The following is a 24,445-nucleotide window of genomic DNA, read 5'->3' on the forward strand; positions in this document are numbered from 1 at the left end:
GGCCAAGCAATGTAATCGTTTCAGTTCCTCCTGAATCATCGGTTTCCTGCCTTATCTGAGAGCTCTCTGTATCAGGGGAGGAGAGGAGGCCATAGCCAGCACCCAACAGCCATCCCTGCCCTGAATTCCTTGGGTGAGACCCCTCCAAGGGCCAGCGATGAGGCAGGGCAGTCCCAAGGCGAGCAGACAGCCTGTGTCCAAGTGCCAGGGAGCAGGAAGGGACAAGCCATCACCCACACCGCCTGCCTGCCTCAAGGCAGGACCAGCTCCACCCAAAGCAGCCCCATCAGATACTGGAAAGGCTATTTTTCCACTCCAGAAGCAGCCCTGGAAATCTTTAACATAGATTTGAAGACAGAGGCCAAACCATGCTGGGACATCCACGACTTCTCCTCCGAGGACCGAAAGCTGTGCCCACTGTGCACTGCAGCAAGAGACCCGCCGCACAAATCCCCACCTCCAGTCTAAAGGCTGGAACTAGGCTCCAAGAAATTGCCTGGGAAAAAAGTGAGCTATATCATAGCTTTAATACCAAGGGGGAGTTTTAATATCATAGGAGAATCCCTAATGGTGAGACACTGCGAAATGAACGCAAACTAAACCATATGCAGGTATGGGAAGGAAGGGTGGAAGGAAGGATGGTCCAGGAAGAGCTTCCCATTAACAGGGCTGAAATGCTGAAACGTCCCCTTGGCGCTGGAGCAGCTCTGAATGGCCTCCACACAACAGGACCCTGCCTGAGGTTGTCTTTAGGCACCCAGGGGTCTAAAAGGCAGCACGTGCCCAGCTCACAGCCCTCTGCTAGGCAGGAGTTTGGCAGCGAGAAGGGCGCTCTTTCATACAGTTGCAGATTTTCTGGCCAAAAGGAATTATTAAACTAATCCTCTATTTTGCAAGCCAGGAAACTTAGCTCCTTTCTGGGGAGCCAAGCCCAAGAAACGGCATTAACCCTCCTGGGATCACTGCTTGCCCGTCCACTCCCTGAGAAGTTCATGCAGACACATGCTCCACCGAAAATTGCTGCTGTGCTTTTAGGATGCAAAAGGTAAAAAGAAACTAAATACAAACGAAAAAAAGGGAAAGCCAAAGCCATTCTGATTTAGTCGAAGATGAACATTGCTCTTTCCTGCCCTCCTGGGACGGGCGCGCACGTTGCCGTGCGAGTCATCCAAAACCAGTGAAGCCTCCAGGCTGCATCCCGAGCCTGTCTGAACTGCAGCAAGCCCAGCTCCTGAGACCGCGAGGAAAGGCAATGAAATGCGAGGCTGGGATCATTACTTTGAGCCTATAAGCTCGTGCCACTGAGCCAAAGCCTGTTATACTGCCATGGGTCCGTGCCACCCCAGCGGCAGAGATCATTCTCCATCTCCACTCGCCCAGCCCCAGCCTCCCGGGACGGCTGCCCGTGACTGCTCCACAAAGCCCTGGGAAGAGCCAGAGGGTTACGGGCACAGGGCTGAGCTGCTGCAACAGCCCCCTGCTCACCACGACCCGCAGCTGCCAGCACAAGGCATCACTCGCAGAGGAGCACAGAGCAAAAACCCCGAATCTCCTTCCCTGGGGCGGACAGCCTGGCGGAGGAGACTCTCCCCCCTTCCCAGCACAGCCCCCAGCATTTCGGTTTCCTTAGGAGAGGGGTTTTCCTGTGCACCCCTCGCTGCACAACAAAGGGAGGAGATGTCCTCCTGCAGCGGGACAAAGGGCTGCTCCTTGCAGGCCTCTCCTGGGTGCCCTTTCCCTCTCCTCGCTCCCTCCTCGGCTCCCTCCCTGTGATTTAAGAGTTCCTCTCCTGGCCCTGACAGTAAGGTATTTCTGTCCCACAGATTATAACTCACTCTGGGCTATTATTCAACTCCCAAGCCCTGGCCCTGCTGCATTTAGTCCAAACATAATATCCTTCATGCATATATTATCTGTCTCCCTATTATCTGGAATCATTTCGGAATTAAATTTCAGTCCTGCAATATTGGCTTGAAGAGCGGCTCGCTTTATGGGCTAGTCAAAGGTTAGAATACCAATCAAAATAACACTGCCGATGCAGAGAGACATTTTAATATTCCAAAACCCGGTAATTGTAAAAGGACATAATATTTTTTCCCTGATTACCCCAAAGGCAACACATGTTAACAAGGCGAGGGAGAGAGTGAAAGAAATTTCAGAGTTCAGACAGCCGCACGACGGATTTAAAGGAGAAGCCGCGTGCGGCGCCCGCGCACCAGTCCCGGGAGCAGGAGGCTCCCTGCCCGCCCCGTGCCTCTGCCGCCCTCCTGGGACCCGTGCCCTCCGCCCCGAGCCCCCTGTGCAGCCCCAAGGCATTTAGGGCACCCTCACAGGGCACAGGAGGGAGACAGAGAGAGTTACACACAGACAGACACAGCCCAGGCTCAGCACGGAGGAGAAACCGCCCGGCCTGACCTTCTGCTCGGGCACCGAGGCTGCCCCACATTCATTTCTGGCTGAAGCAGAGCTGAGGTTTTTAGGGAAAACCTTCCCCCCTGAGTGTGAGAACCCACCACAGTCCTCGGTGAGTTGTTCCAATGGTTAATTACCCTCCCTTTAAATACCCACACCTGAATTACCTAGCTTTGGCTTCCAGGCACTGGAACTGCTGCTGCTTTACCCTGCTGGACGAAAGGAGCCTCTCAGCACCTTATGACTCCCTGTTTAATGCTCGCGAGCTACAGCCAAGTAGCTACACCCTTCCGCCCAGTACCCTACACAGCTCCCAGGGTATTTAAAGCACGGCAAGTGTCCTCGTGGGTCGTGCAGTTGTCATCAAGCCTTCACGTTTCCAGGATCCTTACCCGTGCCGAGATGACGGAGAGGGACCCAGGGCTCCCCCTGTGTCAGAGCTGTCCCAGACACGATGATCCAGCCCCTCTGCTCCTCCTCACCACGCCTCGCTCATAAATCCAACAGCACCAGCCTCCTGGATGCAGTATCCGAGTATCCACACGCTTTATCAAAAATGATTTTTTATGTTTTCTTTCAGGGCATTGATAAAAGCGCAAAATCCACGAGGTCTGAGCAATAGCTCCCTGTGGGACCCCACCAGGAAGACATGCACTCCATGATGATTACCCATGTACAATTAAATGCTGGGAGCTGTCAGTTTGCTCCTTCTTAATCAATGTAATGTGTGCCATGTTGATTTTGTATCACTCTTGTTTCTTAATCAAAATGTCATAAGGTACCAAGTCAAATGCCTTCCAGAAGTATATTACATTGACATGGTTACCTTTATCAACCAAACATGTAGCCTCATAAAAAATATCAAGTTAGTTTGAAAAAGATCTAGTTTCCATAAATCCACATTGATTGGCATTATATTACCCTCTTTTCATTCTTTATTAATCAACTATGATATCTGGCTTTTCATTACTTTGCCCAGAATTAATGTCAAGCTGATAGGGCTATAATTACTTCATCGGTCATCCCATTTGCCCTTCGAAATTACTGGTACAACATTAGCTTTCTTCGAGTCCTCTAGAACTTCCCCCATGTTCTAAGACTTATTAAAAGCCACCCGAACAGCCAACAGCTTCTCAGCCAGCGCTTTTTAAACTCTTGTCAACCAGCTACACACAACGCCAACCTCAAGCTACCACTTCACTTCTATCACAAAACTGCACCGTAAGAGCATCCTGCTCAGCGACACGGCATCCTCTGCCTTTCCATAAATACAAAGTATAATTAAAAATGGTAATTTTGCTGTTATAGGCAGTTCTTCCATTTCCTTCCAGCTAAGAACCAATGCCACTGCACACTTTTCTATTCTGATTTCCATGGAGAAGACACCCGTACTCCCTTTAACACCGGAGTCACGTTTTGGCTTCTGTTCCTTTGCCCAGCCTCTATCACTCCTGCCTTCTGAGGGACTGACTGACCACCGCCAGGGATGAGGAGCCCAAAAGAGCACTGCTGCCACGAAGGAAGGGTCTTGGAGCGCTCAGCCATGCAGCAAACCAGCACGGTGCTGAGTACCAGGTGCCTGATCCAACCGAGGACATAAGCAGCTCTTCGCAGACAAGTGACACCTGCTCACGTGTTGGATGTTTCAGCCGTGAAGCACTCTTCCTAAGGAATCCTCCTCTGTCATTTCAGACCTTATTGGGCATTTTGCACTCCCTATAGCCAGTAGCTCAATACACAGGCAGTTGATGGCCATCGCACTAAGTCCTCAAGAGGTTAAACTTAGGAAAGCAGCTTTCAGGCACATGGGCCAAAAACGCAAACCATTTCTCAACAGCATCCATTTCAATGATCTTTGCGCAAAGCACCCGAGACACTTTAGCACCAAGTGCCTGCGAAGTCCTCCTCCCATCCCAAAGGCACAAGGAATTGTTCGTTCAGCGGAGAGACAACAAGCTGTTAGCAAACCCTTGTTTGTTCAGGATGCGTTTATTTTGAGTTGCCAAATATTAACGAAAACATTCTGTTACCTGCTTCCTCTGCTGGATCTCACACAGCAGGGAGGTGACCTTAAAACATTTGTGCCCGTGTATTAACAGGTGGCTTCTGAGCACCTACGGATCAGCAGAAGCTGGGCCAGGAAAGGGCCAGCTCCACACACAGCCACATGCTCCCCACGGCTCCGTCAGCTCTGCCTCATGGTGTCCAGAGGAGGAACGGTTCCCAGTCCTGCAACAGAGCCACTTGCAAACGGCCCTGAGGACACAGGGCATGGCACTGCCCATGTGTGAACTGAGCTGAATCGTCACCTTCCTCAGAGCAAACCAAACTGCCTCGAGGGCAAAGCATTCAGACTGCCAGGGGAACGCAGGCAGGGCTATCTTGGATGTCAGGAGGACGTCTGCTTGGGCTGGTTCTCTGTCCTTCCTAAAGCAACCACTATCATGTGCCTACAGGCGAGCTGCCCTCTGTGAACAGGAAGAAAAGGTGGCCAAACACAGCCAGGATGGCTGTCCTGAGGAACGTGCAGCTCTGTGATGCTATGGAGATGGCCTTTTTTCTTTTACATAAATACCACTTGAGAAACAAGAAATAAAACAAAGCCCTAGTGGTTACATGAAATACTGCTCCGTTAGCCTGTAACTGAATAACGTCCAGAGAAGACACAGATCAGGATACCAAACCCAGCGTTAAAAATAGCTTCCACAGCCCAATTCTGGAGCCACAGAAGCAGCAAGTGGCTTGGTGCCAGCTCTGCAACACTTGGGCTGAGCTGGAAAAGAGACTGCTAAGCGAGAACATGGCAGAGGTCTCGAGTCAGGAATAACACGAGAGAAGAACTGGCAACGCTTCTTTGCTCTTCCACAGAAGGCAAGACTGAGGCCCAAGAAAAGGTTTAAAAGAAACAAAAGGACATGCATCTTCCCACAACATAGGAATAAACAGTATAATTAATGCATAATTAAACAGCCAAACTCCTTGCTGTGGGATGCTGGAGAAAACTGAAAGTGTCAGCAGATTCAGGAAGAGAAACGTACAGCAGGCAGACACCCGAAGGGCAGTGGGTGGCGGGCAGAGCGCTCCGGGGAGAGCCGCCAGAAGAGGATTGCAGGGAAGGAGAGAGAGCTGACCTGCCCCACGCTCTCCTTGGTGCACCCCGACAGCACCAGCTGCTGCCCTCTGGCAGAGGAGCTGGGCTGCACAGCCCTCGGGTCCGCCTGTTTTGACACCTTCCTCCTCCTCCCCATGTTTTTCTTGCGCTCCTGAAAGAGCAAAGGCAGCAGGAACGTGAGCTGATCCTTGTGCTGGAGTCAGCATTAATGAGTTTATCCACACTACCTGATGGTGCTCACGGGGCAGCCACCCTCTTCAGGTCAATCCTCCTGCTCTATTTCAGCCCCGAGCAGCCGGCCGTGCAGCTCAGTCCTGTAGCACAGCCCTAACCCAGGGCTTTACGGGGCAGGGACACGAGGGAACGTGGCCAGCAGGGTAGTGACTCTCCGCCGGGCTGGTCTGGGGGCTATCTGAAATGTTGTGGCATTCAGAGGCAGCCTCCTGTGCCTCCCGCCGCGCTTGGCTGGTCGAAGGGAAGAACATGATCAACTCTCTGCCCCGAGTCAGCTCTACCCTGACAGCTCAGCACAGATACGCGATCGCTCAGTGACATTACAAATGTCAGCAAACACCGATCAGGCTTGACGGAAGGGATGTGCTAGCAGGCCGGGGGGGCGCAGGGCAAGGTAAAACTTCAGCAAACTCGGTCAAGTGCATGAGCAGCTCTTCTCCTTTCGTGTTCCACGGGAGGCTTTCGCACAGCTCCAGGACACTGAGGCCAACCAGGACAGCAGTCGGGGGTGCTGCTCCCCACCGCCTGCATGCAGAGGTCAACCCAAACCTGGTGCAAGTGTGGTGGCCAGCAGGGCCCTGTTCCTGTCTTCACCTTGCCAGAATTTATCTTGGACAGAATTATTTATTTGAGGCGAATCTTGGGAACTCTGCAGGAGGACCCAAGACACAGGGCGCTTGCCTGAACTGCTCCTGCAGCACAGAAGTGACAACTGCTCGCCAGCACAGACCCACAGGACAGAGAACAGGATGCAGGTGGGGCAGTGCTGCAGGAAGCTGCGCTCAGTCACACACGCCATTCACACTCAGATGAGCTCTTTTCTCGACATCGGAAGGATCCAGGTCTCCGCATTACCCATGACCTAGAAATTAGCAGTTTCGCGCCACCCCCAACATCTTCACTTCGTGGATCAGGTCGGAGGCAGGCTCAACCTAGGAGGTGTTTCTAAGTCAGGAACTTGCCAGAGGGAGGGGAAAAGGGGATGCCTGAGCTAGGAATAGAAGAGCAGGGGGGGCAGTCACCCGTCTGTCCTTATTTGTCTCATGCTGGGAGCTCAGTCAAAAGAAACTGAGGCCCCACAGCGTCCTGACGCTTGGACAGAATTATTTATTTGGGCTGGGAATCCTCCCCTGTAAAAACACACAGGCAGTTTCCCCACACACCCACATACAGCAGGGCAGCGGTAGCATAGGAAGATCCTCACCCCAGGCTAAGAGCAAGCACCAGGGGAGGCAGCACTCAGCCCCAGGACAGGAGAGGTCCCAGCTCTCCTGCTCCAGCTGGGGCACTTCCCAGAGGGGCTCGGGGACCCTGGAACCACCCTGTGTGCAACAGGGCATCAGGTATGAAAGAGCCAGAAAAAAAATGAAGATTTTTAAGGGATTAGATGGGTTGGAGAGAGATGAACATACCTCGAGCGACGGGCAAGAACCCTAAGTCATTCCTCCAGAGGCCCAGAGGAGGAGCACAGCTGGACCAACCTACTTCTGAGCAAACATCAGGGGACGCGGGGATGTTTTTTTTATTATTATTATTATTCTGAAGCCATCAACCTGCTGGTTACAGAGCCGCTATCCATTCACCGCAAGTTTAGTGAACTTCAAATGGCGATCATTAATGGTCACTGAACTGCACAATGCCCCAACGTGCTTTCAGATTTCATTTACCAAGGACCAGCAATCAGCCAAAAGATTTGCTCTGACAGCAGGGAAATACAAGACCCCTTGACAAGTTCAGCTGGGAATGTGCTGCCAGCATCCCTTGTTAAGTTCATGTTCTACCCTATTTGACGGAACAGATCATGCAAATTGTCCTTCTGCGGCCGCTCAGCCTGTCACTCACGCTTCCATTTAAAACAATAAATAAAGAAAAGAACAAAAGAAAAGCCCCTAAGTACAACAAGCTGTTTACAAGCAAATTCCACTTACTAAGACCCCTTATTATCAGGAAAAGGCACCAAAACCCAAATAAAACCTGAAATGGGATGGGGGAAGGGAATCTTACTCATTGCAAGGTTTAACCAGAAGGACCACCCCAGTTACTCGTGTTAGACCTACCCCAGCCTCCCCTCGCCCTGCCAGTGCTCGGTATCACACTATTTTATCTTCCTTCCACTCCAATTTGCTGCTCGTGGCACCGTTTTGTCTTTCCATGAGGATGGAGCAGCTGTGCCAGGAGACCCCATGGATGCGTGGCGGGCTGCTCCTCGGCCAGCTGGAGAAGGTGTGGAGCAGCAGAAGATGGCCCACAGCAAAGTACCCGGCATTTGGTTTTGCAAAATGCTCACAAGGTCTCTTAGGTGGACGTGCTGCTGGGACAGCTCCCCGCTCCCAAAGCACAAAGGGAAATGGAGATTTTTGGCCCGGAGTATTTACACGTTTATCAACCAGGATTTGATCTGATGGTTCCTCGTAGCCTTACGCATCAAACCGAAACAGAGTGAGCAGCACTGGGACCGACAAAACCTCTGCTGAAGAGGCACCTTGCGGCGTCCCACTATTACACGGAGACACCACAATGGGATTCTCCCCAGCTGCAGAGCACATCCCATCAAGTACAGTAAGACTCTATTAGAGGGGATACAATGGGAGCCAGAGGACTCGCTCAGCCCAGCCTCTGAGAAAATAACTCATTTCAATGCAAAACAGCAGTAGTTATTAGACACCTCCTTAAAGAGGAAAGGAGAAGGAGAAAGGGAAGGCGAAGGGAGGGAGAAAGGGACCATGGCAGCTCGCACAAAAGTACCTTTTTCAGATTAATCCACTGTTTGAAGTAATCAGCAACCGGCAGCCCTAAGTACTGGCATTGTCCTGGTAACCTGTAAGAGAGAAGAGAGAGTAGGTTTGATTCAATTACTGTCCTGACAACACAAACTCTGTTTTATTAAGCGCATTTCGCTCCGAGATGGAAGAGCCCCTCAAGTCTGCTCTAACATGCTGCACATCAGAAGGACGGTAGCTCTTGGCAAAAAAAAAAAAAAAGAATCTCATGGGAGCACGACTTGGCTGAAGCCTGACACACAGCCAGCCACGTCCAGGCTGCCGACACCTCTCGGGCTCAGCATTTTGAAGGAGGGCTGCGTGCGGCTCTCCTCCCAGCAGCTAAAACACAAACACAACTGGAGCACTTGGGCTGGCCTTAACCAAGGGAACTCATCGCAAATCCCTGCAAAACCAGGCTGAAAACCAGCAGAAATGACAGAAAATGTGATGGAGAAATTCACCTGTCATGCCCCGGTGCTTTTTTACATGGCCCTTATGGTTAAAAGGCTGAGTGAGTGACCCCAAAACCTGCCCTGGGGAGGCAGTAGGGCTGCCCGAAGGGACAACGGGAGCCAGGGCTTTGGCAAGCAGCTTGTCCCACCCGGCACCAGCTAGGAACTGCCCCTCTCCACCGGCACACGGGGAAGGCTGAGCCGCAAAGCCCCACGACTCCAGCCGAGATGAGTTATGGGAGGCTTCCCCGGCCGCTTTGATCCGATCAGGAGTAATTGATGGATCTTGTTCATTCACGTACTGCCGAGCACGCCTGGGGCACCGGTCACAGGATCCTTAACTGAAGCAAAGGAACATCCCAAATAAATATGTCAACTAAATAAATGACTAAATTAGACCCGTTTGTGCATGTTAAAAGCCACAACCCCAGAAATCGGCTTTTGCAAACAGAGGGGGTGGGGAAGTCTTACAACTTCCTTGGCCATGTGGGGACTGTAGGGGGAGGCTGTAGGGAAGGAGGGAAGAGCGGCAAGTGCCAGCATCTGCTGCTTGAACATCCCAGCACGGACATTGTCTAGGGCAAAGAATTCTCTCTCTCTGCACAGGGCAAAGCCTGGATACTCCAGGCTTCAGCTTCTAGGCTGAAATTCAGGAATGAGCTCTGCTCAGATGAAAGCACAAGCTGGGTACACACCACCTTGACCCCAAACAATCACTGAGAGCTCAGCCCAGCCCCAAACCCTCTGAGCACCTCTTCAGACCTACAGCACTGCACTGGTAAGGAGAGGAGGGAGGGCTGCGCTTGTGGATAATGTCAGTGGTACTGGAGGAGCAGTTTGGTCTGGGTTGCCTCCACTTAGATGGGAAGAAAAGGCTGGAAGCTGGCAAACATACCCAGGGGAACCTCCCAGGAATACGTGGCCATATATTCCCGTGGCCGTAACACACCAGCTTTGCAAGCCCTGCTTTGACTACAGAATAGATTGTGTGTGCCCAACCCAAATGCCTGGTCCTGTAGAGATGCAGAGGGCATCATTTAGGAGCAGTAATTTATGTCACACAAGCACATTTGAATAAGGAAGTCCAGAGGAATCTATGAAAGCAGGAGCCTGTCACAGGAATGAGCCTGCAAGCAGCAGGACGGAGGCGATTTGCAGGGTAAGCAATGTGACCTGACAGCACGCTCTCATCTCCGGGCACGGCTCATCTGATGCTAGCACCATCGCTCTGAAATCAACCACCTGGAGTCACTCCTCGCAATTGCACAGCCGTCACATAACAAGCAGCCCGGCCCATGCATTTTACAGCCTTTACGCACACGTCCATGACATCCCCGAGTGGAACAGACCCCGCCGAGCCCAACCAGCATCCTAAGAAAGCTGCTTTCTATAGGGTTTTGGTTTTGATTTCCAAATCAAAACACTAAGAAGGAAAGGAACCACGGGTTCATACAGGCAGCTGATCAGCTCAACCTCTTTGACTGCTCGCATTTAGCTAGAAGGATCGTGCCAGCAGCTAGCACGAGCTGTATTACCAAAAGCTAGGTTTCTCCTCCCAGCCCAAGAGATTTTCATTAATACAGCTCTCAGCCCTGCTCCGCTCAGAGGAATAATTATTGTCTTGCCCAACATTTGGATGGGGCCCAGGATGAGCGAGTACATCGAACATCGCTGCTGTTAGCCACAGGACTTGACAGCTACCCGCCCAGCGCAATGAATGACATCTGAAGGGTTTCCTTCCCCGGGGGACCAAAAGGCCCACGGAGCTGGACAGCCTGGTCCTTCCTCCACCCTGAGACTGATGGCAGTCCGCCCTGGGCGCTGGACAGTGGGTCTTTAATTGGAGAAAATAAATGTCCCAAATAAATATGTCAACTAAATAAATGACCCCTTTTTGCAAACAAGGAACAACCCCAGAAACTGCCTACGGAGCTGCGTGACCTAAGGACGTTCCCCATCCCCCCCTCCGTGCCTCTGCTCCCCTCATTTCACACCAGCACCAGAGAGACCTCACGAAGTTTTCAAAGCACTGCGAGCTCCACACTCGTGCTGAAAGCTGGGCAGGCTGGCAGCAGCATGGATCAAAGCCTCCGTCTGCCTCCTGAGCTGAAAGATGCAGGTCTGGTGGCTCCAGGCCAGCAGGGATATGGCCATCAAGTGGCTTGTCCACAGCAAAGGGTCATCCTGGTGCATCCTGGTCAGTCTGGGTACACAGTGCTCCCAGCAGAGGACCGGGGAGCTGGGGGCTCTCCCTGCACAGAAAGCAGGGCCCCAAAAGATCACCCCTGCAGGGTCTCTTCCCTTCCTGTCATCTGCAGCGGTCCCACGCTCCCCAGCATCTTCTCCAGGTTGGAGTGAACAGGGCACACCTGTGGCTCTCCTGGGGAATGAAACTGCCTGTAAGGAAGTGCATCTATTTATTAGGATCTATTTATTAAGACTGCTGTTGACTTGGGCAGCTCATTTGGCAGACAAGCTTCCCACTACAGCAAAACTCAACCTCCATCACTGGGAGAGCTGCGTTTGAGCAAAGAGCTCAGGATACAGAATCACAGAGTCATCTAGGCTAGAAAAGGCCTCCAAGATCACCAAGAGCAACCCACCAAGCCCCATCACAAAACCACGGCCCTTAGCACCACATCCACGTGTCTCTGAGATACCCCCAGGGATGGGGACTTCCCTGGGCAGCAGAGGAGAAGCACCCCATTTCCCTTCATCAGCATCCGTGATGCCTCCAGCTTCTGAATGAAGCCTTGTTCCCCCCTAAACATTGAAGTTCTCGCTCCCTGGGAAGGAAGCTGCCTCTCCAAACCTTCCCATCAGCCAAACACCGTACTTCGGGTACGGCTGGACTTGAGGATCCTTGCGGGTCCCTTCCAGCTCGGGATATTCTGATTTTATGACTGCAAGTGATAAAGAGAAACCTGAAAAAGAAAAACCTGAAAATGACTGAGGGCTTTTCCACCCCGGGCTCTATTTTCCACCCAGCCCTGCTCCTCCGTCCCCATGCTGCAGGGTAAATGGGGCCTGGAGATGCAAAGGGGAGGGGAGGCGAGGTCAGACGGCTGCATCCCTCCTGCTTTAGCTGGCTCTCTGCGAGGCGGCGAGATGCGCGCGGCTCGGCGGTGATAAACGGCCTTGCTTTAGTTATCACTTTCCTTAAGTTAAGGAGAGCAGCCCAGTGATGGATGGGCTGGAATTCGGTTATCGGGGAAGGCTGTCAGCCAGAGGTGCCTATCTCCACACACATTTAGCAGGGCATCATTATGCGATGGCATGGAGTTAAAATATGACCAAGGGTATTGAGAGAAAGAAAGAATGGGATTAAAAAAAAAAAAAAAAAGGCAAATTGAGCAACAAAAAGGAGTGTGAGGCAAGAACGTTATCGTACTAGTGACACCTTTTATCTCGGTCTGGTTAGCTAGAGCAGGGCACAAATTGGTCCTTCCTCCACTATTGTATCCTCTTGTACAAACAGAGGCAGATAAAATGTGTCACCAGCGCGATAGCATATCAATTTAACCCTAATTATCTGGGGGGTCAAACCAAGAAATAGGGGTTTCTCATTTCAACAGGTCCCTCCGCCTCTGCTCGGAGCCACCACATTAATATGGAAGGGGGAGGGCCAGCCGTAATTGATTTCCGTCACTCAGGTGGTCCTGGCGTATAAAAAATTAATGCTCGCTTCTCCCACCTCATCAGAGCTGGTTAACGTCCATCTGCTTCTGGGTTCAGGATGTCAGGAGACAAAGAAATTGGGCCACTTTCTACACACTGGGTGTATTGATATTGAGCCAGTTAAAAGCACAAGTCCCTCTTTGGGAAAGATAAAGGGACATTAAATCTTGATATTTATAGACCTGGTCGCAGCCTTCAAAAATAAAATATGAATCCACGCCCCGGAGACCTTGAGTCGTAAGAGATGTTAAGAGATGCAGAACATTTTAATTGTGTCCTGGCCAACCCTGCTGCACCGGGCTGCAAAGGAGAGGGCAGGGACACTCCTGCCCTGGGAATCCTCCACTGCAGGAGGGCTGCAAAGCCCGAACGGAGCTGCGTGGAGGCAGCAGCACAGAACAGCAACAAGGTGGTACTGAAGAGAGGAAAGCTGCCAAGACACCTTGCCCTGGCTCCACAATTCAGAGAGAGGATGGTCAAGGCATGAAGGGACATGGACCTGGTGCAGAGGTGCTGCTCTCCTTTGGCACAGGCTGGGATCTCTGCCTTGGAGGGGGTCTGAAAAGCCCCGGGTTTGCACAGAAGCCTTGAGACAGGTCCCTTCTCCTTCCCTCCTGCCTCTCTGTGCTTCCCTTCCACCCTCAGCTCTCTCAGCCACCCCCAAACTTGTCACAGCGCAGCAAGCCTACGAGCCGCACATCAGCTTTAAATATCAGCCTGCGTGAAGCAGGGACATGAGAGCAGGGAAGTGGGAACAGACAGAGCGAGCCTCCATCGCCTGTCAGGGAACACTAATGAATTTCAACTCCAGCAGCCATTGCCTCAGATGGGCTGGCGAGAGGAGGAGATGGAGGGAGAGCGAGGAGCCTTTGCAGGAGCAGCCTGCCTTGTTTCAAAGCCCCCTCTGTTAATAAATGTCACTGCCGAGCTGCTGCACAGCCCCTGCGCTGGCATGGGGTGGGTCGGGGGGAGACAGGCAGCTGACAGCGTGAGGGGTACCGGGGCAGTGCAGCCTTTTCTCCTGCTTCATCCCCAGGAAGGAGCCAGGAAAAGGAAGCAGAGAGGATATCGCTGCTGCATGCCATGGCCCAGCACCCAGATGGCACAGCGCCGCCGTGGGGAACCAGTAACAACCAGTAACAACCCCCAGAGAAGTGAGGACTGTGAGCCCAGCACCGCCCGGTCCCATCACTGGGATGGAGGCTCCCTGGGGACGGGCAGAGGGACGTGGAGCCATCCGGGCACCCTGCTCTGCGCACAGAGAGCTGCCCTCTGCCAACACAACCGTGCTCCCGAGGCTGTGTGGGGAGAAGCACCCGGCACGGGGCAGCACGCGGCAACCGCAGCGCTGCACAACATGAAGGTCAAGGCGAGCCTGCTCTACAAATGTCAACCTGTCAGCTGCGGATATTAATGAGGGCTGACCAGCAGCTAAAATGCATCCATGCTCCATTAGTAATAAGAGAGGCACGATGCAGGAGAAGAGCACGCGCCGAGGCACCGGTGGCTCTGCAGGGCCCGGGGAGGTGTGGTGATGCACGAGATGAGCGGGGCCGCTCCAGCTGCCCAGGCAGTTGCCACACAACCCACTTCACTGGAGTGTGTTGTTATCTCCTTCCATCAATCTTTAATTGGATTAGGGTAATGAGGCCAAAAAACCCCAGCTAAGCAGCGAGGCTAATACCTGGCACTCACAGACCTTCCTTTTTTTTTTCCTGTGATGCCCGTTGTGGCCAGCACTGCTTTATGGCTGTACCAGGCGTATTTCTGCCCAGGAAGCTTAGAAGGCATGCTGCAAGTCAGAAATGCCAGGACACCCACCTCCCTGCAGATCCACCCACGTGCTACAGCCACATCCCTCCTCCCTAAAGTTTTAGTTAGAAATTTGGGGGGGAATCCCAACCCCCAGGTTTTCCACGCTTGTGAACAGCAGAGTCTGGTACCCCAGGATGCAGCCGGAGCACTGCAATACGCTGGGAAAATAATCCTGCCACAAAAAGTACACGGGGCAAGTGGCTCATTGGCACTCGGTCCTGCAAAGCACCGCGTGCCTTCCACTGCCATCAACCTTAATGAAACATGAAGGCATTTAGCACCGTGTGAGATCTGGCCCTTTTATGGGTATCTGTCTGTGCATCAGCCAGGTGCTGGCAGAGATGCTATCTCAACATTAAAAGCGAGGCTGTAACACAGCAGGTATTCAGCTTCCAACAGAAAATGTTCATCAACAATTGCACACACATGATGCTACAATAAATCTGTGTGCTACCGCTTAACAGGTTCTCTTAAAATGATTCATAGCTCTATTTACTGGGCCTGATTCTGCTATTATGCATGCGGTAGTAAATCTGGAGTAACTCTACCTGCTGTTAGCAAGTAGCCAGCGAGAGCAAGATCGGGATTGAGCCGTTCCAGTTTTAAACAAGCACCTAATTACCATGCAGCAAACCAGGGCTTGCCGGCTCCTCGGTTCAGCTGAGGTTAGGAGTGCAGCAGGCAGGAGCTCTGTACTCCTCCAGATCAGCAAAGGAGCGCTCAGGGGTAGAGCTAATGCTCTTGCAAGCCCTTCCAGACAGGGAGGAGGACTGGGAGGACTTGCCTTTGACAGCATGAGTGCACCAAGTTGCTCCCAAGGAAAGAGAAGCTGGAAAGTCTCCAAGGCTGAGGTCACCCCCTCAGCCCTGGGAATGTGACACTACCAAAAAAAAACAAACTTAAAAATGGATTTCTACACAGAAGCTTGCTGTGACAGTTCAGCTGCTTACTAAATATAACATCACAGAGCATCTTATTAATAGCAGTGCACAGTGTTAGCAGTCTGTGTGCACCTACGGTGTGGGCATGTTCTCGATGGAAGTCACCAGCGTGACCGGGAGCTGCAGCTGGTGGATTTCCAGTCGAGCATCAGGAAAAGCTCTTCACCGTGCAGGAAACAAAGCACCAGGACAGAGAGCCGGGGAATCTCCTCCCCTGGAGATGTTCAGACTCACCTGGAGAAGACCCTGAACAAGCTGCTCCAGGTTGAAATTAGCCCTGCTTTGAGCAGGGGGTGGAAGAGAGATCTCTATGGAAATTGTTCTGTGATTCATGCTGCAGCGGAGCCTAATTACAAAGGCAGAGCGTGTCCTTCCTCTGGCTATACGGCCCCTTATGAAGTCTTTCATACAGACCCTCATCCAGTAACCGCCTGGTCCTCTGCACACGAGCAGTTTTAAGAGGTGGCGTTCAGACTCCTGCCTCAGAATCCTCTGATTACCTCCTGAGTGCAACTGATGCCCCCACAGCACATCGTGTCTGCGCCCCCTCAAAGCCAAAACCCGCACAGGAATTACACTAAAATGAAACACCCTTCTCCTCCCACTGGGGAAGCGTTATTCCTCCGCAGGAAACTGGATCATTTCGAGACCTAGAGCAAGGTGGTGCTCGCAGCCTGACGTGGCCTGCCCCGGTTCCTCAGACTCGCTGTGCGACGTGCAGGAGGAAACCTCGCCTCTCCCCCGCCTCGCCTGTCCTGCCCAGTTAGCTCCCACACCCTTCAGGAGCAGGGCTTCTCTGCTATGAGTCATAAACTGCTTAGTGCCTAATGGTAAAGCCTATAGACGCTTAACATAATGCAATCATGTCACTTAAAGGCCATTAGTCTCCAGCCTAAGCAGCATTTTTCCAGTCACAAAGGAGACCCGCGCGCTTTGGAAGGCAGGGGAAGGACGTGGGCGGCCGCGCGGGTCACTGGGCTCGCAGCGATGCGAAGCCCCAAGCAGGATGGAGCCCAGCAGAACGGCACGGGGAAGGTTGTGGCAGCTCTAGTGACCAGACGGCTTCATTGTGGGGGCTTTCTTGTGCCGCTGCATACAGCTGAAATCAGCAGAAAGCCCTTCTTGCTAGAAGGAAAACCTCTCCAGCACCAGACGTGGATGTACTGCTTGTAAAGGGGGCACGAGTCCCTCACCCCACAAAGAGACTGGGGCCTTTGGCATTGCATCTCCTCCCTCCCCACCAACTAAAGCAGATCATTTATCTACAAGGAACTACACCATTCTGCTTTGCAAGGCTGTATGGCCAGGGACACCCCCCTCCAGCACTGTCCCTGCCCTCCTTTGCCACCCCACCACCCAGTCCCCTCTCCCAAACAGCTCCTGGGATCGCCTCCTGCTCCTCTGCCCACTAAGGGGAAGAGAAACCCGGTGGGATAACAGCTCCCCGGGCTCTCAGCACAGCCTGCGGGCCTGTTCCTCAGGGTGCTGAGCTCCTCAGGGCGCTGAGCACAGCTTTCTGTGCTGCTACTGATCCGCCCTGCGCGAGGGGAACCAAGTTCAGCCTCCCCTTGCTCCCCCGCTCCAAGCCCGAGCTGCCATTAGTATTTGCTTCGGCGCAGAGAAGGAGCGGCGAATCCTCCAGAGCAAAGGACAAGTGCAGCAATTAGGATGCAGGGGCTGCGGGAGCTGTTTAACAGCCCGACCCGCAGGTCAGTGCCGCCGACTCCCAGCCCCTGCATAAATATTGTATGAGGAGGGGAGAGGGGCTGCTCCGAGCCACCCTCAGCGCCAGCCCTCCCCCCTCCGTCGCCACGCCGCAGCTCGCTAGATGCGCCGGCACCATTATTTACAGATGTGACAGTCGGGGAAAATCACTCCCAGTAACTAGGGGAATGGCAAGGGGGCTGCTCGGCAGAGCAGGAGTCCACGGGGCCGGAGACCGTGCCCACCTCCTGCTCCCCACTGTAGGGACTCTGAACAGGACCATGAAATGCCACCAGAGCAGGGAGCAGGGGCTGCAAGCAGCCTTTGCAGAGGTTGAGCAGGGGGCTGATTGCCAGCGCTGCTGAAGGACACTCCAGCCAGCTTTATGGTTCCCTATCAGCATCGCTCCTACAGCCTCCCTTTGGAGGGAGCTTCCCAGCAACATGAAAGGCTTTAGGGCAACAGCCCCAGCAGCCTCCCTCTCCTGGAGCAGATGCAGAAGGGACTGCAGCAACCTTCCTTTTAACACATCCGATTTCAGCCTCCTCGCTCCCCTCTGGAAGCAGAGGTTTTGCCAGATGATCACACTACCATTCAGATCTCCACCAGCACAGCCCTGCTGCCAGCCACCCCTCTACACTGGATGCCAAAGCCACAGCAGGCAACGTGGTTTAGACGTGGCCCCCACCTGAGCAGCTCCTCTGCTGTACGCTCAGCTTGCTCTTGTCCTCTCCTTCCTCTGCCCACTCTTGCTGCACACTCGCTGTGCTGCTCTGCACAAAGGCAAGCCTAGGTTCAGAATCGCTGAGGCTGGGGGCTGCCAGGGACAAGCAGCAGCGTCCCCACACATCCCGAGGGCACGCAGCTCACCAGCAGTCCTGCCCAGGGCTGCGAGATGGGGAACGCAGCTTGGACACGCTGCTGTCCCCGACACCCCTCCAGAAATGCCTCCGCTGCTTTGCGGCTGGCTGCTGAATCCCAGGCAGGCAGAAGCCCGGCCTTGCCATTCTCAGCTTTCCTCAGCTCCCTGTGCAATTAATGGGCTTAATTATTGATGGCAAAGGCAGGGATGGGAGGAAAGAAAGAAAAAGCCAACGAGAAGGGAATGATGTGGGGGTGGCAGGCGCCAAAGGTCTCCGAAGAGCTTCCCTCAGCCTAGAGCAGAGAAAGAGCCCCTAGCCGCTCCGCAGCTCCCACGGCCCTGCTCTAATGCTCCCTGACATGCCTCTGAAGACAGCGAGCTGTTTGCAGTCACCACCGTGATTTGTTAGTAATTATTTTCACGGTGTCACATTGCTGTCACTCTCTTAACAAAGAGACAGGCAGCCCGAGGCTGCCTGCGAGAAAGAACCAGCAGAGAAAAGGAAGTGTCAGGCACCCAGGGATCCTCTTTGCTTCCCGGGTTTCACAACCAGAGTCCTTAGCAGCTTCTGAAGGAACTTCTGAGGAGAAGTGGCAAGTCAGAATCATCTCCCATCCTCGTCACAGCAAGAGGAGTTAATTACTTAGCCCCCTCTTAATTTCATCTTACCTGGATAACCCGTGCAAGACCCAGGTGCTCAGAGCCCCTTAAGCCACCAATTTGCTTCAGGTCTGCAGCAACCACAAAAACTTTGGCAATCGGTGACTTTTAGCATTCTCCTTGCAAGCTCCAATTTCTTTTCATGTGGCCTTGCCATCAGACTGCGCTTCCGAGGCCCAGCAATCCTGATGGCCAAATCCCGCCTCTGCCCATCACCCCTGCACACGTTAACCCCTGCACACCAGCCCCATCCATTCCATCACGCTGCTGGGCTCCACGGGGCAGCAACGTTTCACTTGGCATTTTGCAACGCCAGGCATCTCGGCAGCTTCCTCCCACCTGAAACACACAGCCTCATGGCTTGCCACCTCTGGTTTCTTACAGACCTCCCCCTTGCAACTCCCAGCAACCATGGAGCTGGCTTGGGCCCCCAAGGAATGGGAGCTATTTTGGCACCTGATGTGTCACACAACGTAAGGACAGAGAGATGAAAGGCTGAGACACTTGGCCAGCCAGCCCTTAGAGCACCCCTGATCTGTGTGCAGAAAGCAAGCGGGCTTCCTCCGGAGCAATTCCAAGTTTGACTTGCAGCAGACGAGCGCTCTTCCCCTGCCTGCTTACTGACAATGCACAAGGGTCATTCCCCGCAGCCACGGGGAGACTGGGGTTTTAATTCACCCTCTGAGCACAGGGAGTTTGGAAATCTGAAGCCTCACCACCTAAGCAAAACCCTCCCGCAATTACCTGCATGGAAGAGCACCGACTCAGAGGGCAGCTCCTTTTCAGGGGTCCTTTTAATAACCCAGAAACAGCACATGCATGCTGTGAAGAATTAGGATCGCCACTGGGAAGCTAAATGGTCCATAAAACGTAACGGCTCTCTGGCACAGGGAGCACAGCGAGCTGGAGGAGAGGTCTCGGCAGCTTCCCATTGCCTGGTCTGCAGGGGACATGCAGGACCCCACACGGGGACAGTGTTGAACCCAGGAGGATGCTGGCACTGAGAGCAACCCAACACCCAGAGGGGAAAGGGAAGCAAGGATGAGCAAGGGGCACCTATGGAGAGAAGACCAAGGACGTCCTGGGATGTAGGTGCTGGGCAGATGGGAGGAGAAAAGCCCTGCTCAAAGAAAAGCAAAGCTGGTGGGACCCAGTTAGGACAAAGTCCTAGGCTGCAAGAGCTTCCTGCACGTGGCCCCGCTGGCACAGCGCACTGCATCCTCCTTCTTCTTCCCACCACCTCCTCCATCCTGCTCTGCTGCGTGTACCACCTCCACCTGCCTTGCTCCAACGCCTGGTCCAGAGCAACCTCTGGCCAAACACAGAAAAGGCGACTGCAGCGTGGGACAGACTTAGCCCAAAAGGTTATGTCTGCAGCTCGGGTGTCCTGCACGCACCCCGACATCCACTCCTTGGGAGTCAGTGGCCGGACAACGCGCGGGAGAATACGCTGGAGGGAAAATACCAGGGCTGACCTCAAGATGGCCCAGTAGGTCTTTGCCAGCCAGGAGCTTCAGGAGGAGAGGGACCGAACCCATCCAGGAAAATGGCTCCCACCAGGACACAAACACGCAAACAAACAAAATGCTTTCCATAAACCCACTGAATTACACAAAGCTTGACTAGAAGACGCAGCTCCCAGGCTGGCAGTGCTTTCAAGCAGAGCCCTCTACCCAGAGCAGCCCCAAGAGTGCTGCTCCCAGCTCAGGCTCTGGGCAGGCAGCGCTGGTGCCAAGCCACGACCACTCTGCCTCCGCTTGGAAGTCAGAAGAGCTGAGATCCAAAGTGGGAGAGCTGATGTTAGCCCCAGCATGGGACACTACAGCTGTCCAGAACTAGGAGAATTAAGCTTTTTGAGTAATAAAGAAGAGTTGTGCTTTATGAAGCTACTCCTCTTGCCACAGACAAGAAAACCCAGATGACAGAGTCTTCCAGTGGTTTATCCTCTACTGCCCTACAGTCAGCCAGCTTTTCACCTCCCCAGGCCACAGGTAACCACAACGCTGATTGCTATTAGAGGCCTCTCCTACAAGCACAGAGGGCCAGGGGTGTGCTTTTTACCAAACGCCCATTATAAATCCACTGGTTTTGGAGCCATTTTGACTGAATTCATTATGACACTGGACCCAGAATTCACCTGAGATCCTGCTGCAGAGGGTTTATTCTTCCTTACAGTATAGGCAGACAATGCTGGGACAGATGGCTTTGCATTCATCAGTGCAATTGTCCAAATATAGCCTGAGTTACTTTGCCCAGGAATGGAAACATTCACCTCCTGCATTCATTACCCCACCTCGATGGCTCGTTGCTGGAAACGGAGCATTTCATGCAATGCCCATCTCATTTCCCCTACTCTAAAAATTTATTCCACGTTTCTCCACCACCCTTCACCCTTGTTTCCAACTCCTTTGCTCCTAATTCCCAAGCAGCAGAATCCAAGCTCCTCAGAGCACGTCAGGCATCATGGCCCAATAGATCTGTGCCAACCACAGCCCTGACGGTGACAAACATCTTTGCTGTGATGCCCCAGCCAAGAAGCAGACCCGAAGGTGACAGTCACTTGCACGATGATCCCCGTGCAAAGATTTCACGTCCAAAGCTTAATGCAAAGGCACCCGCAGAGCCACACGTTGCGGAAGGGCTCGTGCAACCAGCACGTTTCAGACAAAGCCAGGAATGGAAGGCAGCTGGGGACCCACTGCAGGAGGACAAGGAAAATAAGCGTGCTGTACTCATTTTAAGTAGGTGTTGCACACTCTTCTTTTTGAGGGGGGGAGACCTTAAAAATAAAACATTTATTTTGCATTACTGATATCATTTCCTTTCAAAACAAAAAGCCGGCCTGCGGGGTCACAGAAGTGAATGGGGTCAGTGCTACTCCCTGTAAGTGCTAGAGAAGAGCATGCTCGTAAGGCTGCCTTGCTTAGCTCCAGCAATGCACTTTAGGATGTAATTACATGAACAACTCCATCAGCAAAGCTGACTCAAAAGGTTCCTGACCCTGGATATTCAGTCCCATCCCTGCGCCGTAGTTCACCACCCTCTTCTTGAGCCAACGTAACCATGTGAAAGGGTACACCACGGGCTCGCTCAGCAAAATGATCCCCACTAAAAGCGATGACAAAAATAAGCTAACCCAAAGATTTTGGGTTGGAAAGGAATTCTTTTCCTATTTTTAAATCAGATTACTGTGTTATATCTCTGTTACCAGCTCCTCCCTGTTACTCTCGAAGCCACGTCCTGCCCTGCTGCCACCCGACCAGCCCACCCTAAGGCTTCTCCTGCCTGTCCCCACAGCTCCCCGGGCAGCTCCGCTCCCTCGCTGCAGGCTGCCTGCATTTCCCTCCCAGGAAACGACTGCTGATGCCCTCCTGGCCCTGAGATAAAGAACAGCACGCAGGAGGGACACCGACACCATCAATCCTTCCCTCGTGACCTAAGGCCGATTCCAACCCGATCCTCCAGGACAGAAGACCAGAAGCAGCAACCCGCTGACACTCAGCAGCCTGGGGAGGCAGGTGTCCTCCAGCTGGCAAAACTTGTGCAGGAAAATCCAGACAGAGAGATAAAATTAAGCAGTGGTATAATTCATTGCCCAGAATTTACTAATATGCAACCTAGGAAGAGCACCAAGGGCCATAAACATTTCAAGGCACTTCGCAGTGTTTTATCACTGTATTAGAGTACTTGCCTTTTAACATTTATTTAAGAAAATAAACTTCTGCGCAGTAGTTTCCTGGGAAGAAATAAATTAGCATGTTCTGACCAGCCACAGCACAAGCACCTTCGTGTTGGAGGTACGCAGAGCAAAGCCTACGCACATTTTTACCCATCTGATGCATGTGCAGAATGATCCGAACATGGAAGGGGAAGGATGAACTTGATGCTAAGGTGTCGGTCTGAGATTCAGACGTGGCTCAGCTCCTCTCTCTGCCTCTGCCTGCGTGACCACAGGCCCCTCACTTAACCTCGCAGCGTCTCAGCTCTGTGGCTACGAACACGCAGCAAAACCGCTCCCCTCGGCTGCCCGGATTAATTCCCATTGTGCTTAAAAAGCAGGCAAAATGGTTCCACGCACAGAGGGAGGCAATTTGACATTTCCGAAGAGATAAAACCACACTAAAGAGCTTACAATGCAAGGGCTCAACCCCGGCAGACTCCGAGTACCCTCTCTATCCACTAAACCCATCTCCTGCAGTCAGCAGCACGTTACCCTCGCCACCCAATGGCACATCAACGCGATTTGCTTAATCACCGGTGGCACTTGTGTCCTGGGTGCAGGATGAGGTCCCAGCAGCCGAGCAGACTACGTCGGGGCTGAATCCGGCCCTGGAGCTTTTCAACTTGGAGGAGAACTTGCAACAGGCTGAAGGAATCCTCCCGCTGGGCCTGAGGACCGTGTGCTAACGAGGCTGTATCCCCACTCATATTTTAGCTTGGCAGGTCTGGTGCTCCTTTCATCTTTTGCTTCAGGTAGCTCTCTTTAATTAATAACATTTCTGTGCCGGCGCAGGGAACTTTCCACCCAGAATGAATGGCCCTCTCTCATTAGAACCACGACTGTCATGATGTATTCAGGAGCAGGAGCGTGATTCATTCCCCTGTCTGGGAACGCGGGGTGCTGCTGGGGGGTGGCGGGGAGAAGAGTCTCTGTAATGAGTGACGGAGGTTTGCTGAAGTTGATGTGCGACTCTGGCGGCTTGAACTGCCTTGTCAGGACAAGCCTTCAGAAAGGTGATGTTCCTACTCAAGAGGTTTTCCTCATTAAAGAAATTGCATCTTAACAAGAGGGAAGAAGGGGAGGGGCGGCAGGAGAGCTGCTGTCTCCCCGACTCCAGCCTGGTTCATGCGAAGCCGGAGCTGAAAGCTGGCTGATGGGAGCGCAGCCGGCAGAGATCAGCACTCCTTTTCTGAGCCCTCGTGCAGCAGCCAAATCCCCCACCAGTGATTTTCTCTCTTGCATTGCACCAGACCCATGAAGAAGTCACTGGTGGCAGGGCCGACGACCTCAACTCATGCCTCCATGAGCCCTTCCCAGGTGCTTGTGTCCCCTTCCCTGCACCCAGCTCTGTGTGCTCCCTGCTGCCAGAGGGAACCCAGGCAGACACAGCTCTGTGATCTTCCACAAAAGCTCCAATGTTCAACAAAAATCAAGTCTGCAGCCACAGTGCCATGATCCCTGAGGATCCTTGAGCCAAGCAAAGGCTTCACAGGTCCTTTAGCAGCTGAGTGTCCATCCTGAACGCTGCAGACCCAGACACTGCTAGAGACCATCAGCAGAGAGCAGTACCTTGACAGTCACTGTTTCTCTTGTGCTTTTCTTTGAACTAAAAGTGCTACGCACGTTGCAGTGGGGTTATGTCCTCACTTCCAGCACTGACAGGCTGGAAGGTTCCTCCTGTGTTCCAGCCCATACTCCCCATCCAGCTTGCTCACCCCGCTGTGCTTCCCAGTGCCCTGGCACCTGCTGGTAACACCCACAGTAGACAGACCTGTCCAAAAACCACCGTTTCCAGCTCCTGAAGAGCACATGCAGACTGAAGCCAACCTGCCCAGGTCTCTGCTGGAGAAGCCAGGAACAAGGCTGCACGGTTTGCCACCAGCAGCCAAGCTGAAGACAATGAAGAACAGGAGCTACAAACCACAGGAGCCTCTGGTAAGAGGAGCACAGGTTGCTTCGCGGACAGCTACGCAAGCAGCTGTCACTGCGAAGGGAAGGAAGCTGAGAAAAAGAGCAGAGTCAGGAACAGACCTGCCCCAAATCACCGCTCCCCAGGCCAGGAAGCACTGCAGCAACACACAGACCTTTGTAG

At 53.0% G+C, this 24,445-nt stretch overlaps 1 protein-coding gene across 5 annotated transcripts in view; it reads right to left on the bottom strand.

The window, feature by feature from the left end:
• ERI3 (ERI1 exoribonuclease family member 3) overlaps positions 1–24,445 on the bottom strand; it is a 110,171-nt gene that overhangs the window by 54,982 nt on the left and 30,744 nt on the right. For all 5 annotated transcript variants that reach the window (XM_082766347.1, XM_082766346.1, XM_082766345.1 and 2 more), the window contains exon 6: positions 8,504–8,576. In XM_082766347.1, the coding sequence (XP_082622473.1) occupies positions 8,504–8,576 (73 nt within the window). The remainder of the gene's footprint in view (positions 1–8,503; positions 8,577–24,445) is intronic.

The sequence above is a fragment of the Aythya marila genome (genome assembly GCF_965140915.1).
Source record: "Aythya marila genome assembly, chromosome: 8".
Taxonomy (NCBI): Eukaryota; Metazoa; Chordata; class Aves; order Anseriformes; family Anatidae; genus Aythya; species Aythya marila.